This window comes from Ictidomys tridecemlineatus, chromosome 5 (assembly GCF_052094955.1).
Source record: "Ictidomys tridecemlineatus isolate mIctTri1 chromosome 5, mIctTri1.hap1, whole genome shotgun sequence".
NCBI classification, from domain to species: Eukaryota; Metazoa; Chordata; class Mammalia; order Rodentia; family Sciuridae; genus Ictidomys; species Ictidomys tridecemlineatus.
Window position 1 is genome coordinate 79,281,675 of NC_135481.1, and position 14,985 is coordinate 79,296,659.

Consider the following 14,985-nt stretch of genomic DNA (forward strand, 5'->3'; position numbering starts at 1 on the left):
ACCCAATCATTTCACTTCTATAAACTTCTTGCATTGTCTCACACATGAGCTTTTGGGGGACACCCCCTATCTAAACCATAGCAACCATGAATTCCAAAACAGCTTCGATGGCAGTAGAAGTCAATCTGGAAGAATAATTTGTTTGCCAGTCTTGTTAACAGACCTTTCCAATATATGGAATTTTTATACTGTATTTCAGAAATAAATTGGCATCTGAGTCCAAAAACATGTAGATAGGAACTTCTTTCAGAATTTTGAGAATGTGCCTGCTGACTATACATAGGGAACACAGTCTTTTAGGTCCATAAGAGATAAGAAATAAATGTAGAATCATATGCAAAGTATGTCAAATGCACATACATCTGAAGTTTCTGTTAACTTTTTAAAAAATATATTTTAACGCATTTTTAACCTTTATTTATTCATTTATTTTATGTGGTGCTGAGGATCAAACCCACACATGCTAGGCAAGTGTTCTACTACTGTGCTACAACCCCAGCCTCCTGTTAACTTTTAATCACTAAAAATCCATTCATTTAGTAGTCTTTCAAAAATTCCCAAGATACTTAGTAGTGATTGGCAATTCCTTAGTTTGTTTAATTATTGTACAACATATTTTAAAGACATGAAAAAGTGAAAACATTTTTTATGTTTTCCTCATGACAGCCCAAAATAATTGCTTTTTTTAGCATTTGAATGTAAACAATAAGGATTTTTATGAACCTTTTCCCTTAAAATGTTTGAACATGTTTTGAATGACTTTGTTACACACATGGTTCTATGCCAAAAATCTTTATTACAACATCTTGGCAAAATTATGTGTTCTTTTCCATTGAACTTCTTCTATAACAGACTTAATATTATGTGGAAGATATTTGAAGACAAACTATAGCTAGTACAGTTGCCCCTTTCTCTTGGTTCTTTAGATAAGTGGGCACTAGAAATTATAGGTAGTTTTGGCAAGAGTTCAAAGGTTAATGTAGCAGATAAATAAAAGGAATTTTCTGTAAATTGAGACCTGCATTATTTCAGTTGTCTTGTCTTTCCTAACCTAACTCATTTAATTTTAAAAAGTAAATACTTAAATTCTTCCTGACAGTGTGCTCAGCTTTTACTATCGTTTATTACTTCAATTATACTTGATATCACTTAGAACAATCTGCCATTTAGAAATCTCAGTATAGCCTGGAGCTTAGTATTAGATCTGGCTGCTATTGTAACATGTACAGCATATGACATTAATGTATCAAAATTAGATTGGATCATCCCTCCTGGTTAAATTTATTTCACATTTCTTTTGTATTCAGTTAACATAAACCTATTAGGGAAGCTGACACATGGGAATGGCTGTATAGGAAGGATATTTTTAAAGTATTTTGATTAAAAAATGAAATTATAGAGCCATGGCTTTTCTGAGTTGTGTAATCCTTTTTTTATTTTAAAAAAATGTCACAAAGTCCACATCCCATATTTATATCATTCCAGTTATGTTATATACAGGCATAAAGGGGTTAACTACAAGATTAAGGAGTTAACTCCAAGGTTAAGGAGTGACAGAAGAGAGCCTTTCAATAATTGAACTTAACTCCTGTCTTTAAGTCACATATTGTTTTTTTGCTTACCCTATGCCCTTACTCAAAAATAATTAAACATTTTTAAAATAGAAATTTCTTATACATTAACATAAAAACTATCCCTAGTTTTGTCTTCAAACTTTCCCACCTTTAATGTGACTAGAATATTGCAAAGTAAACTGAAAGTGGACTCAAATGTATTAAGTGGCAGAATCAATAAATGTACTAGAATAATAAAATTTATGTTTTACAGTAATCACCAAGAATAAAATTCAAGAATCATAGGCATTAAGTTAATTTTTTTAATAATTTACAAGAAATCCAGCTTTGGATGCTTTATTTTGATGCAGTTTTAATTATAACATTAACTCAGATTGCCAGAAACACCTTTGTAACCATTACATGTATCTAAATAACATTTTAAAGGTCTAATAACTCAAGATAGTTTCATAGACAAAGAAAACCTGGAAATTTGTTAAACCACACTTTGTGTTACTCAATAAGTGATCATCCAATTCATGAATTATCTATTTCTTTTATTTCTCTTCCTGTTGCTTCCTTCAGGCCACTTTACCACTCATTAGCACTTCCAGAGAGTGGTCAGAAAAAGAAGAATCTCAAATTAGTCACTCTTGTAAACAATCTTTAAAAGTTTGGTAGTGAAGAATTGGTGCAGTTGCTAGTTAAGAAAAATGAACTATATGTGAATCTTTTTAAGTTCTCTCTGCTTCTCATTAACTATGTGCAGTTAAGATTGTCTTCTGCAGTGTCTCACACTGTCTTTAAATGTGTTTCATGTGTTGTGAAAATGACCAAATGAAATTTAATCATTTTTTATTTATTTACATTTTCTCCTTTTTATAGTATGTTGTTGTTACTAACTATATGACTATACTCACAGAGCTTTTTATAAGGCACTAAAATTATTTTCTTGGTTTTCCAGTTGAGACATTTAGGAAATGATGAAGTACACATTGTTTGGTCAGAGCATACCAGAGACTACAGGAGAGGAATTATTCCTACAGAATTTGGCGATGTTCTTATTATAATATATCCAATGAAAAATCACATGTTCAGTATCCAAATAATGAAAAAGCCAGAGGTAAGAACTCCTTTGCTCCCATTTTTAATACTAGATTTTGAGTTCTGTTGGGTTTGTGAATTCTTTCCATCTTATAGAAGAAAAATTAGACCAGGCATCAAGTTGTGAAAATGGGGGGAAATGCAACCCAGTCTCTGATAGCAGAGTAGATTATCTTAAACCTGGTACAGCAGGAAATAAAACAGGATAAATAACAAGAAACTGCTCAAATGGGAGATGGCTCAATAGTGTCAGGGTGAAAGTTTCTGAATACTAATCTCATTAAAGGACCTATCTTTTATTAAAAGAACGATCATTGGGAGGTCAAGGCAGGAGGATAGTGAATTCAAAGTCAGCCTCAGCAATTTAGCAAAACCCTAAGATTCAGAAGTAAACCCTCCCTTTAGAACAAGAATATGTGATTCCTATATTTTTATTTTATATGCTTATTAAAATTTTGTGATTTTTAGTCATGTTGCTTAATAAATGAGGACACTATAAATTTAAAAATAATAAAATAAAAATAAAAAGCCTACTTCTGTATCCTTTCCTACAGTTGAATGTCTTTTGTATTACAGCATAGGGTTAAAATGGCTATTACAAAAGTATTTCAAGATCAGAGAAGTTTGCTATTATTTTGTTGCATTACTTTCTTTCTTTTTTTTTAAGCTTAACTTTTTTAGTAGAAAACTTATTTTTGACAATTGATCAAGAATCTTCAGAATTTCTTGGATTGGGTTAAGCTTTTCATGTGTGAATTTTGCTGATGGCCAGTTTTTTTTAAAGTTTATATAAACCAGAGGTCACATGCCATGGCCCACAGCCTGACTTTGTACAACCCACAAACTAAGAATGATTTTTTTACATTTTTCTTTTAAAAATTTTTTTGACAAATAAGACAGTTTGTGGCCACAAAGCCTAAAATACTCACTATGCCTTCCACAGCTTCTTTCCGTGCCTTCAGCTACCATTTGTGCCAATGATATTCATATAAAATAATGTGTGTTGGTAGAGGAGCAGTGCTGGGGATTGAACCCAGCTAGGCAGACACTCAAGCTATACCCCCAGGCCTAAATAGAATAACTTTTGAAATTGTCATTCCCCTGTTGAAAATGGCATTTAATTTCAAAACACAGATTTTTTTTTTCCTAATATACCAAGGTAAAGTATTTTAGGTTCTGTAGTAAAGGTAGTCTCTCACAAAAGTATGAAAGACTTCCTGACTATAAAGATATATATCTTTCCTGTGTTTGCTCCGTGAGGAATAGGAATTTACTTCTAGCATTAGGTTTCTATATATAATTGAAACTACAAAACTTTGAAAATTGGCAGGATATATAAATTATTTAGTTGGTTACATGAAGCACATGGCTGTTTTGCATAGACACCCTGTAGAACATTGGCATTTTTTGTTTATGGTCTAGGATAAGTGATCCAGCATGGAAAATAATTTAATTATTGAACAGATTTTTTTTACTCAAGGAAGAACTAAAGAAGCAGAAACACTTTTGAATGCAAAATGTTCTTGATTGCTCTTGTTTATAGTCTTTCTACAATTTAAATATAAAATTGTTTTCATTTCTTTATTAGGTTCCCTTCTTTGGTCCACTTTTTGATGGTGCTATTGTGAATGGGAAGGTTCTACCCATTATGGTTCGAGCAACAGCTATAAATGCAAGCCGTGCTCTGAAATCACTGATTCCATTGTATCAAAACTTGTATCCTTTTTAAACAATATGGTTTCAACTCTAATGTATGTCTGCTTTTCCAAGGTAAATATTTCTGTTTGAAGACCATTGGGTTAGTTTCTGTTTATTGATAAACCAATGGTGGAGTTCCTCCCCATTGATTTGAGTAGTTACGATATATGAGTGATGTATTTTCTTTTATATAATTTTAATCAGTACTAATCTTTTGGTTAATTAATGAGAGTTGCATTATTTGTGGACATTCTACTGCTCTGAAGATGAGAAATAATCAAAAGTCATTGCAAAGAACTCAAGTCTTATTGGGGAAACATACTGTTTTCAACATACATGCAATATGTATACTAACAAGGGGCCCCCACTCAGCTGGAGGGGATAGTGTTATCAGGAAACACTTCTGACGAATGTGAGGATTAAACCAATCTTGAGGGACAAATAAGAGTTAATCAGATTGATGAGATTAAGAGCTTTCCTAATAGAACAATATAAACAGAGACATGGAAGTATGAGAGGACATGCAGTAATTAAGACTGTAGTTTCTGGAGCCAGGTTATACTCAAATTCTGGCTTTTCTTAAACTGTGTTTTCTATAACATCTCTGAGCCTCAATTACTTATCTGTAAAATAAGAATAATTGTAATAGCTAGCACCTGTTGTTACAAGAACTAATAATGACTCATACGTAAAGCTCTTAAGATAGTGCCAAGTATACAGCACATAGAAAGTTTTCAACTATTTTCTGATGGTCTTTTATAAAATGAATTTGTGTTTTTCATATACTTTTTTCAATATGATTAACACTATTTCATTATTACTGTTCTTTAACACAATAAGCTATAAATATTAGGATTTAAAAGGAAGGCTTTCAAAAATATGTTTTATTCCACATGACATAGATATAACTTGGTAATCTGCCACAAATATTTTTTCTTTTGATGAAAATCTACTTAAGAACTCTGATTCCTACTTAATTTCTCATATATTCTGACACTGAAATAAAATTACAAATGGATTATTATATGTTAAATTGATAAAGCTTAATGATGTTTTGGGGCTGGGGTTGTGGCTTAGCAGTATAGCACTTGCTTAGCACATGTGAGGCACTGGATTCGATCCTCAGCACCTCATGAAAATAAATAAATAAAATAAAGGTATTGTGTCTATCTACAACTAAAAATTTTTTTAAAAGCTTAATGATATTTATATAACATTTTTTATTTGTAACATTTATATCTTCACTTACTTTAAATTAAAAATATGTTAAGTTTTTGAGTGAGTCATTTTAGTGAAATGATAATTCAGGAGATTTACATTATTAAAAATATAATTTGGAGTGTGTGCCTGTAGTCCCAGATGCTTGGAAGGTTGTGTGAGCCCACAAGTTTGAGACCAGCCTGGGCCACATAGCATGATCCCGTCTCAAAAAATGACACTAGGAGGAGTCTACTAAATGGAGATGTATAAATTGGAAAGAACTTTTTTTTATTTTTTACATAGTATTTTTAAATTAGTGCTTTATAAATATACATAAAGGTGAAATTTACTGTGGTGTATTCATATATGTACATGAGATAGTTTGGTCAATTTCATTCCAGTTTCTTCCATTTCCCATCCCTCTCCTTTCTCCTCAAACCTCCCCACACACACACACTTTCTGTACTCCAATGATCTCCCTTCTATTTTCATGGAATTCCCTTCCCTTCCCCTCCCCCCTTCTTCTTCTTATTTTGGTCTTTGGTCTAGGTTTTGGATATGAGAGCAAGCATTCAACCCTTGACTTTCTGAGTCTGGCTTATTCCACTTAGCATAATGTTCTCTAGTTATATCCATTTGCCAGCAAATGCTAGAATTTCATTCTTTTTTATGGCTGAGTAAAACTCAACATTGTGTATATATACCACATTTTCTTTATCCATTCATCTGTTCACAGGCATTTTGGCTGGTTACATAACTTGGCTATTGTGAATTGTACTACTATGAACACTGATGTGGCTATAAAACTAAAGTATGCTGATTTTGGTTCCTTTGGGTAAATACCAAGGAATGGGATAGCTGGGTCATAGAGTGGTTCCATTACTTATTTTTTGAGGAATCTCCATACTTGAGGTCCCACCAACAATTTGAGTGTACCTTTTTCCCCACATTCCTTGCCAGCCAGCATTTTTCTTGATAATTGGCATTTATGATTGGGGTGAAATGAAATTGATTTGCATTTTTGTCCATCATTTGTATTTCCTCTTTTGAAAAATGTCTGTTTAGTTCTTCTGCCCATGTATTAATTGGGTTATTTGGTCTTTTTATGTTAAGTTTTTGAGTTCTTTATATATTCTGGATTTTAATCCCCTGGGGAGTGGGTAGCAGTGATATTCTCCCATTCTGTAGTCTCTCTCTTCATACTCTTTGTTTCCTTTGCTGTGCAAAAGCTTTTTAATTTGATGCCATCCCACTTACTGATCCTTCGTTTTAGTTTTTACGCTTTAGGAGTCTTGTTAAGGAAGATAGTGCCTGTGCCAGTATGTTGGAATGTTGAGCCTATATTTTCTTCTAGCACTTGCTAATTTCTGGTTCAGTTCTTAGGTCTTTGATCCACTTGGAATTGACTTGTGCAGGGTAAGAAGAGGATTTGGTATCATTTTATATTTTTTCACACACATACACACACACACACATACATATATGTGTGTGTGTATGTGTGTATGTATATATATAAGTTGTTGTTGGACACAATACGTTTATTTATTTATTTTTATTTTTACGTCGTGCTGAGGATTGGACTCAGTGCCTTGCATATGCTAGGTGAGTGCTCTACCACTGAGCCACAACCCCAGCCCATTAGTGTCAATATTCTACATATGAATATATAATTTGAAAAGAAATTTCAGTGGGCAAGTTCAGTAAGTGATTAGTGTAAACATGGAGAAAGTATTTATTAATGTATTCATTCATTTATTTATTTATTTTTGTGCCAGGGATTGAGGGGCACTCAACCACTGAGCCACATCCTCCAGCTCTGTTTTTGTATTTTATTTAGAGACAGGGTCTCATGGAGTTGCTTAGCACCTCACTATTGCTGAGGCAACCCTCCTGTCTCAGCTTCCTGAGCTGCTGGGATTACAGGTGTACGCCACAGCACCCTTAGTTTCTAAATCTCTTCTCTTTGTACAGTGTGTTGGTTGTTCTTGTGAATTGTTTTGAAAAGTATGCAAGCTGCTTATTGTTTTGAAGCAATTAGGAGAATCTATTCAAGAAGACCATTCAGAGTTTTTGTAAAGCCAGCTGAGTGTACCCAGTAATCAGGGTTATTTGCATTACCTTCGGAGCCTGGAATCTTGAAAGTCATTTCATCAGATGTGATTAATTCATCAAACTCATAGTTTCCCATTTTTAAAGTCTACATACCATATGACTTCTTAGGAAAATCAGGGGCCAAGGTAACTCAGTGGTAGAGCACTTACCTGGCAAATATGAGTTCCTCAGTTCAATCCCCGACACCTTAAAAAAAAGTGGGGTGGGGCAGCTCCACTCCCAAGATAGAGTATCTTATTATTTTGTACAAAACAAGATACTTAAGTGACCAATTCTCCCCTTCCTCATCTACCTTTTCTAAATTTCTATTCTGATTTTCATCTCATTGTAATTCTTTCATAAAAGCTTTGAAGTCTTAAATCTGTTTCTTGGAGCATATTTTTCAGTTTATTATCTTCTGTATATCTCTAGAAAAGTAGTTAATCTTACATGAAATATACAGTTACCCATAAAATAATTTTATCCACATAGCTTCACCAAAGATGTCTTTGTAACCTTTACCTCTTTCACAGTTCACCTAATCCTGTTGTTCACCCTGAGGTTTAGTGTCCTCCACAATTTCACTTTCTCAGTTGAAAGTAGAGCACAGAGGTGGATGTGAAAGAGTTTGCATTTTCCTTTACACACACACACACCCACACACACACACACACACACGCCTTAAAATTTTTTTGGAAAGTAGCAAAATTAGATTAGATTGAAATGCAGAACTCTATTTATCTCTTGTGTCATAAAACAAGAAATCCATTTATTGAGCAAACAAATTTTTGACCTGAAGTACAAACAACATTTAAGATGCACACTTCTCCAAGACGTTAAAAAATACAAAATCAACAATGTTGGGAATATAACTTAATTTTTTTTAAAAAATCAACACACGTTCTTCTGTTCAGATTTTCATGTAATAATAGAGGTGCAAAAGTTGGATTTGCAGGTGTAAATAATGATTTTTAACTTGACCTGTCTTGCGGTCTTGTTCATGTTACAGAATCTTTTATTGTTTTTTGCATTGCTGGGGGTAGAACCCATGGCCTGACCATGCTAGGTAAGCTCTCTACCACTGACCCACTCTGCTAGCCCAAGTTATAGAATCTTTGAATCTCACTTTCTTCATCTGTAAAAATATACTAATGCCCGTCTAAGAATTGTGAAGATTACATAAGATAAATGACTTTGGATGTGCTTAGTAAATATAGTAAGTTGCATTAGTTTGACCAATGATGAATTCTGTTATGTGTAAAAATTACAGTCAATATAACATAATCCACCCAATACCAAGGTTACCTGATTATGTTTCTATGTTTGGTTGGTTAGTAGATTGATTTGTTGGATTATCAGACCTACTTCATGACATGCTTAATAGTTAATCATGTTGAGACATTAATAGATACCATGTTGGAGAAAATTCTAGGATGAAGAGAGACAACTGCAAATGAAAATAGAAAACATAAACAATGTATTTTAGCAGCAAATCTGAATAGTTTCTACCAGAAAAATTGTGTGTGGAACACTTTAGAGCGAAAACATTAAACCAGATTAAACAAATTTTTCTTTACATAGAAGCTTGAATTTAGAAGCTATAGGAAATTGTTTTCCAATACTGTTTTTTTTAAATATTTTTAATTGTAGATGGACACAATATCTTTATTCTATTTATTTATTTTTATGTGTTGCTGAGGATTGAACCCAGTGCCTCACATGTGCTAGGCAAGTGCTCTACCATTGAGCCACAACCCCAGCCCTCCAGTGCTGTTTTGCATGAAGTTAACCATCGTATCCATCGGTTCCATGTTCTAAAATTCAACTAACTAGAAACTATTTGAAAGAAAATTAAGACTTTTGCTTGTCATTATTCCCTAAATAATATAGTTATGATAGCTATTTATATAGCATTTACATTTGTAGAGGTATTATTATAAGTAGTGTAGAGATCATTTGAAGGATACACAGGAAAATTGCCGTGGTTATATGAATATACTACACCATTTTATATTAGACTTGCACATCTATAGATTTTTGGTATTCATGGGGGTACTGAAACAAACCCCCCATAGATAATCAAGGGACAACTATATATAGTTAGAAATACTCTTATCCTTTGTTAATTGGAAGAACATAACAATTCTCTCATAGAGATGCACAAAATTCTGTATTAATTCTAAATGTTGGGAACAATGACTTCCTTACAGATATATTTCTTATTTTATAAATGAAAGTATATGTAATAACTTACAACCATATACGTGTACTTTAAGATGTTAAAATGTAGGAATATCTTTTAAATAATAAATACTAATTTCCAAAATATAATATGTGGAGTTTAAAAATGTATGTTTTTGACAAATTCAAATTTGCTTTTATTGAAAACAAAATTATGCATTCTAAAACAGATCAATGCATTTAACATGAATTACAATAGTAATTGATATAGTAGTAGGCTTTGAAAATCACTACAGTTAATACTTTAATTCCCATAAAAGAAATGAAGGGGTAAAAAAATGTAATAAACAATTATATTTGGATAATTGTACTACTGGGTCAGTTATTTTATGCCCAATAAAAATACCCACTAAGATTCCATAGCATAAATTGTGCTATTTATAATCATTAAATATAGTTTAAATTTTACCCTAGGAACATCTTCTGTAACTATGAATCTAATGTTGTTCGCTAAATGAGGACAATATTGATTGTCATATGCTGCCCAAATCGATCATGCTGGCAGCCAGAATTACAGTAATCTGTCAGTATTGATGACTGTCTTTCAAGCTTTGAAACCTCTCCTTACTTCACTTGTCATTTCTTGCCGTACTTGTACTTGAAAAGCATTTTCATGCAACCTCTGATTTTGTCAGGTACTTTTTTTTTTTTAAGCTCAATTTATTGGTTTACTCATGCAATTAGAATTGAACTGAAACCCTAGGGAGGAAGACCAGGCAGATTCTAGGTAACCATTGGACTAGAGGGATATTTCAGGTTTGATCTTAGCCACCATTTCTTAGTTACCTAGAAAGAATGTTGGGGCAGGGAAGTGGGGGTTATTGTTGATTTATTTTTGCAGTGAGAACAACTCTAAAGCATTAATTTCATGGCCTTTGCCATTGTAACTCTATTCTATTCCTTAAATAAAAATTTTAAAGCAGTTATTTGTTTTGATCCTGAAGACATTTTGACTGACTTCTAAATGTACATATGTTAAATATGATAACATTGTTTACATACTGTTTCTTTTTTAAAGTGAGATTTACATGTAAAAATTTTCAGAATTTACAGTATATAATTCCATTGTATTAGTATTTAGCATTCTTAGAGAAATAGAATCAATCGCTCCCCTGATGATACTGAAATCTGCCGATAGTCAAGTACCTTATATTTAATGGTATAATATTTGCGTAGAAATACATACATCCTCCTGCATGCTTTAAATCATCTCTAGATTACTTATAATATCCAGTATGTAAATGCTATGTAAATAGTTGTTATTTTGTATTGTTTAGGGAGTAATGACAAGAAAAAATTCTGTACATGTTGAGTAGAGACATAATTTTTTTTTATCCAAGGTTGCTTGAATATACAGATTTTTAAAAAATCTACAGATCCAGGTAGTAGAGATAATGAGAAAGAAAGAAGGAACTGGCTTTCACATTTGCAGGGCTTATCAAGTCTGAAAACTGTAGAGACCCAGGGAAGAGCTGATGTTGCTGTCTCAGTCTGAAAGTATCTGGAAATAGGATTTCTTCCTTTCTCAAGTGACCTCTGTCTCTTAAAAGCCTTTGACCAGATGAGGCCTACCTGCTTTATGGAAGGTAATCAGCTTTACTCAAAGTCTAATGATTTAAATAGTAATCACACCAAAAAAAAAAAAAAAACAGTCACAGTTACAGTAACATCCGGAGTGGTGTTTAACCAAAAACTAGTTTCTATTTGGAAATGGAAACCCAGCCACATTGGCTGATAAAATTAACCAATATGTCCTGTTTCTTTTCTTCTTTCTTATTGCAGAATTCAATTTGAGAAAAGTACATAAATCATAAATGTACTACGATGAATAATTACAGTTAACTACCACCACTTCAAGAAATATAACTGTACTGTTTTTCTTCTTTCAAAAATATCTATTGATCATTTACACAGTAGTAGTAAAGATTTTGAGGTTAATGCAGAAACCAATCAGATGGTCCTCTTGTTTTTATAAAGGAATAGAGAATAATGTGTATGTTAGTAATTATTATGCAAGATAAAATGAAAGTATTATAGTAGAATAATAGATGATATGAGAGTTCCAAGGAAGAATAAATTAGTTTGGAATAAGAAGATCAGGAAAGAATATACAGAAAAATTGGGTCTCAAAGAATGGGGTTTGGGCAGATAGAATACAACATATCTATTATGTTCTTATAATTTACAACTTAGAGCTTTGTGTGGGTATCTATACATATAATATTCTGAATTATACAGTATGAGGGATATTACCCAATTAAATGATATGTTTAAAGAAATACTTTATACCTCGATTTAATATTCTTTCCTCCCATAGTCAGTATTATTTGATTTCTTCTAATCTATTTAGATTGACTTTTTCTTAAATGCCAGAATTGGGTTTCTGCTTAACTTTATCAGACAAATTACAAGAAGTCAATGATCATTCTTCAATTAGTCATAGTTTGTTATCCCTGCAGTTCTACTACTCAAATGTAAAGAACCTGTTGCAGAAGTATGAGAGCCAAAACTAAATGAAATGCAATTGATTGGCTCCGCTAATGTGGTTGCCTTTCATTATGATAGGACATTATAAAACTCTTAAGGGGGCCCATCAATATTGCTGTCATTTTATGTTAGCAGAAAATCAGTTTCTTAAGAAGCTACATAATTTTATGTATCTACTGTCTTTTATAGATCATTTTCTCAGAAGATTACATCAATAAGTATGAACTATCCTTAATTTAATCAGTAAAGAGAGGATAATAATAGTACCAAACTCAGGATTTGTGTAAGGATTAAGCAAAATTATCTACATGAAGCACTAAGCAGCCTGTTCAACATGTGTAGCAGCAGCTTAGCAAATAGCAGCTACATGGTGGTTGATATTATTAACCTTTATATTGACACTGGAAATATACTAAAACATAAACCTAAGTATACTGAAAGATTAACGATGGTTGTTGAACATTTATTGAAATAGGTCTACATTTGTTGACTACCTGCAAGTAATTCTTTTTATCTTACCCACCACAAACCTCATTTCTGTCAGTATAGTTTTGTCAAATATACTGGCACTCCTCCCTAACTTCACCCCTCTTTGCAATCATCCCCGTCACACTGACACCCAGGATACTCTATAATGTGTCTAACTAAACCATGTTTATTTTCTAAGAATACCCTTCTTTTTCAAGCCCATATTTTTACTCTAAGAGTGCCCCACCTCTACCTAATTATACTCATTCTTAATGACCTAATCCCTTACTTATTGCTCACATTACCTCATACATTTTTGTTATAGTAATTACCATGTATGTGCACATATTAACATTTGTCTTACCCCCCTTGTTTCACTGACTTCCAGCACAGTCCCTGCCCTAAGAGTAAATGGATTCTTAACTCTTCATTTTTTTTCTCTTAAACAGAAAATTTGCTACCCATTTACCAGTATATATTAAAAGTTCACTTGTATTTTTATGTTCTATGTTTTTTTAATATTTTTATATGTTGATGAACCTTTATTGTATTAATTTACTTATGTGTGGTGCTGAGAATAGACCCTAGTGCTTCACACATACTAGGCAAGCACTCTACCACTGAGCCACAACCCTAGCCCCATGTTCTATGTTTTTGAAGCTTATGATTAGTATAGATTCTGTTAAGAACAAAAAAGTCCCTTTTTTTTTTTTTGTATTAACTTATAATTTTGGTTCAAATTAAACTACACTGCAACTCTTAAGAGCTCATGAGTAGTAAGAAGAGAGAACCTAGGACAAGAAGAAATTACCTCTGACATAGGAATAAGCCAGAATGGTACACACCCAAGGATTTTATATTTTGACTGGTTTATCATTATATTTTTATTAGAGGATATTATTGTTTAATGAGGATAATTTTCAGAGACCAGTAGTCAGGGGAGGTAAGGGGACAAAGCTATCTGTTTGGGAGAAAACAGAACTAAAACACCTCTGACTTGATAGTGAAAGAAGTTGTCTCAGGTATCCCATCCAAGAAGGAGGCTGTGTATAGCAGTAGCCCTAAAGGTTCACACTACCTTTCTGTATGTCAGGGAAAGTGGTAGCCACAGAAGAGCAGTAGGGGACAGATATGAGAGTCTAGATGCTAGTGAGGTTAGTGATTCCCATTAAGAGTCTTGTGTTGTTTGTCCTTTATACATTTTAATTGGAAGTCTGAAACCTCACAGACAAATTGGTTAATTGTTAATACTCCAATACGTATAATTATGGTTATTCATGCTTTAAAAGAAGGGAAGGTAATTCTTCATACAAAAGGTCTCTCCAGCTGAATTATCCAAGTTTTGAGATCTTTGAAATTTTTTATGGTCTTTGAAATGCTTGCAGTCATTTTGCCATTAATATTAACTCATTGTAGTGGGACCTCTTCAGAGTAGACAACATTCTTTAAAAAAAAAAAAAAAGGAGTAGACAACATTCTTACTTACCTAATTGGAACATCTGAGTCCACTGTGTTAAAGACATGGGTATTACTTGCAATGAATTGTTTGCTGTGTTTAAACATCCTGTTGGCCTGGATTTTGCTGCCAAGCCTTATAGTCTGCATATACAGAGAAATTATTTAAACAAGAGCCCTGGATATGTGCAGCAGTTCTGTGGTGACTAATGTATTCTTTACTATCAGTTTTCATTTGTTCAGCTGTTCTTTCAATAAATGGCAGTTATGTGTCTATTGGGGTTTTGAGGGGCTTCCATAAAATCATTGTGGGAATATTTTTATTGCATGCCTTTCAAGGTGTTAGTTTTGGCCTAGCAAATCTAGACGATATCTTCAAAAAGATGCAGAAACAATTAGTGTAAATCTATCTGGCATGTCTAAAACTAACATTGTCTCTCAGTGTTCTCTAGACACAGTCTTTTCTAAGGTGTAACTAATATGGACTAGTAATAATTACTTCTATTTAAATTGTGTGAGCTCACAAAAAAAATAACTTCAGTGCATGGACAGATTCTATGAACATTTTTCTAATTCTAGAGATATTTTAAGTTTTTACCCTCTATCTATAATGCACTAATAATAACATTAATAACATTACCAAACAATTTTGGATCATTGATCTATTACCAGATATTGTCTACTTCCT

General features: G+C 32.8%; 1 protein-coding gene across 7 annotated transcripts in view; it reads left to right on the forward strand.

The window, feature by feature from the left end:
• Ralgapa1 (Ral GTPase activating protein catalytic subunit alpha 1) overlaps nt 1-14,985 on the forward strand; it is a 217,398-nt gene that overhangs the window by 179,357 nt on the left and 23,056 nt on the right. For all 7 annotated transcript variants that reach the window (XM_021724701.3, XM_021724700.3, XM_078050215.1 and 4 more), the window contains 2 exons: nt 2,518-2,676; nt 4,246-4,373. In XM_021724701.3, coding sequence (XP_021580376.2) covers nt 2,518-2,676; nt 4,246-4,373 — 287 coding nt within the window. The remainder of the gene's footprint in view (nt 1-2,517; nt 2,677-4,245; nt 4,374-14,985) is intronic.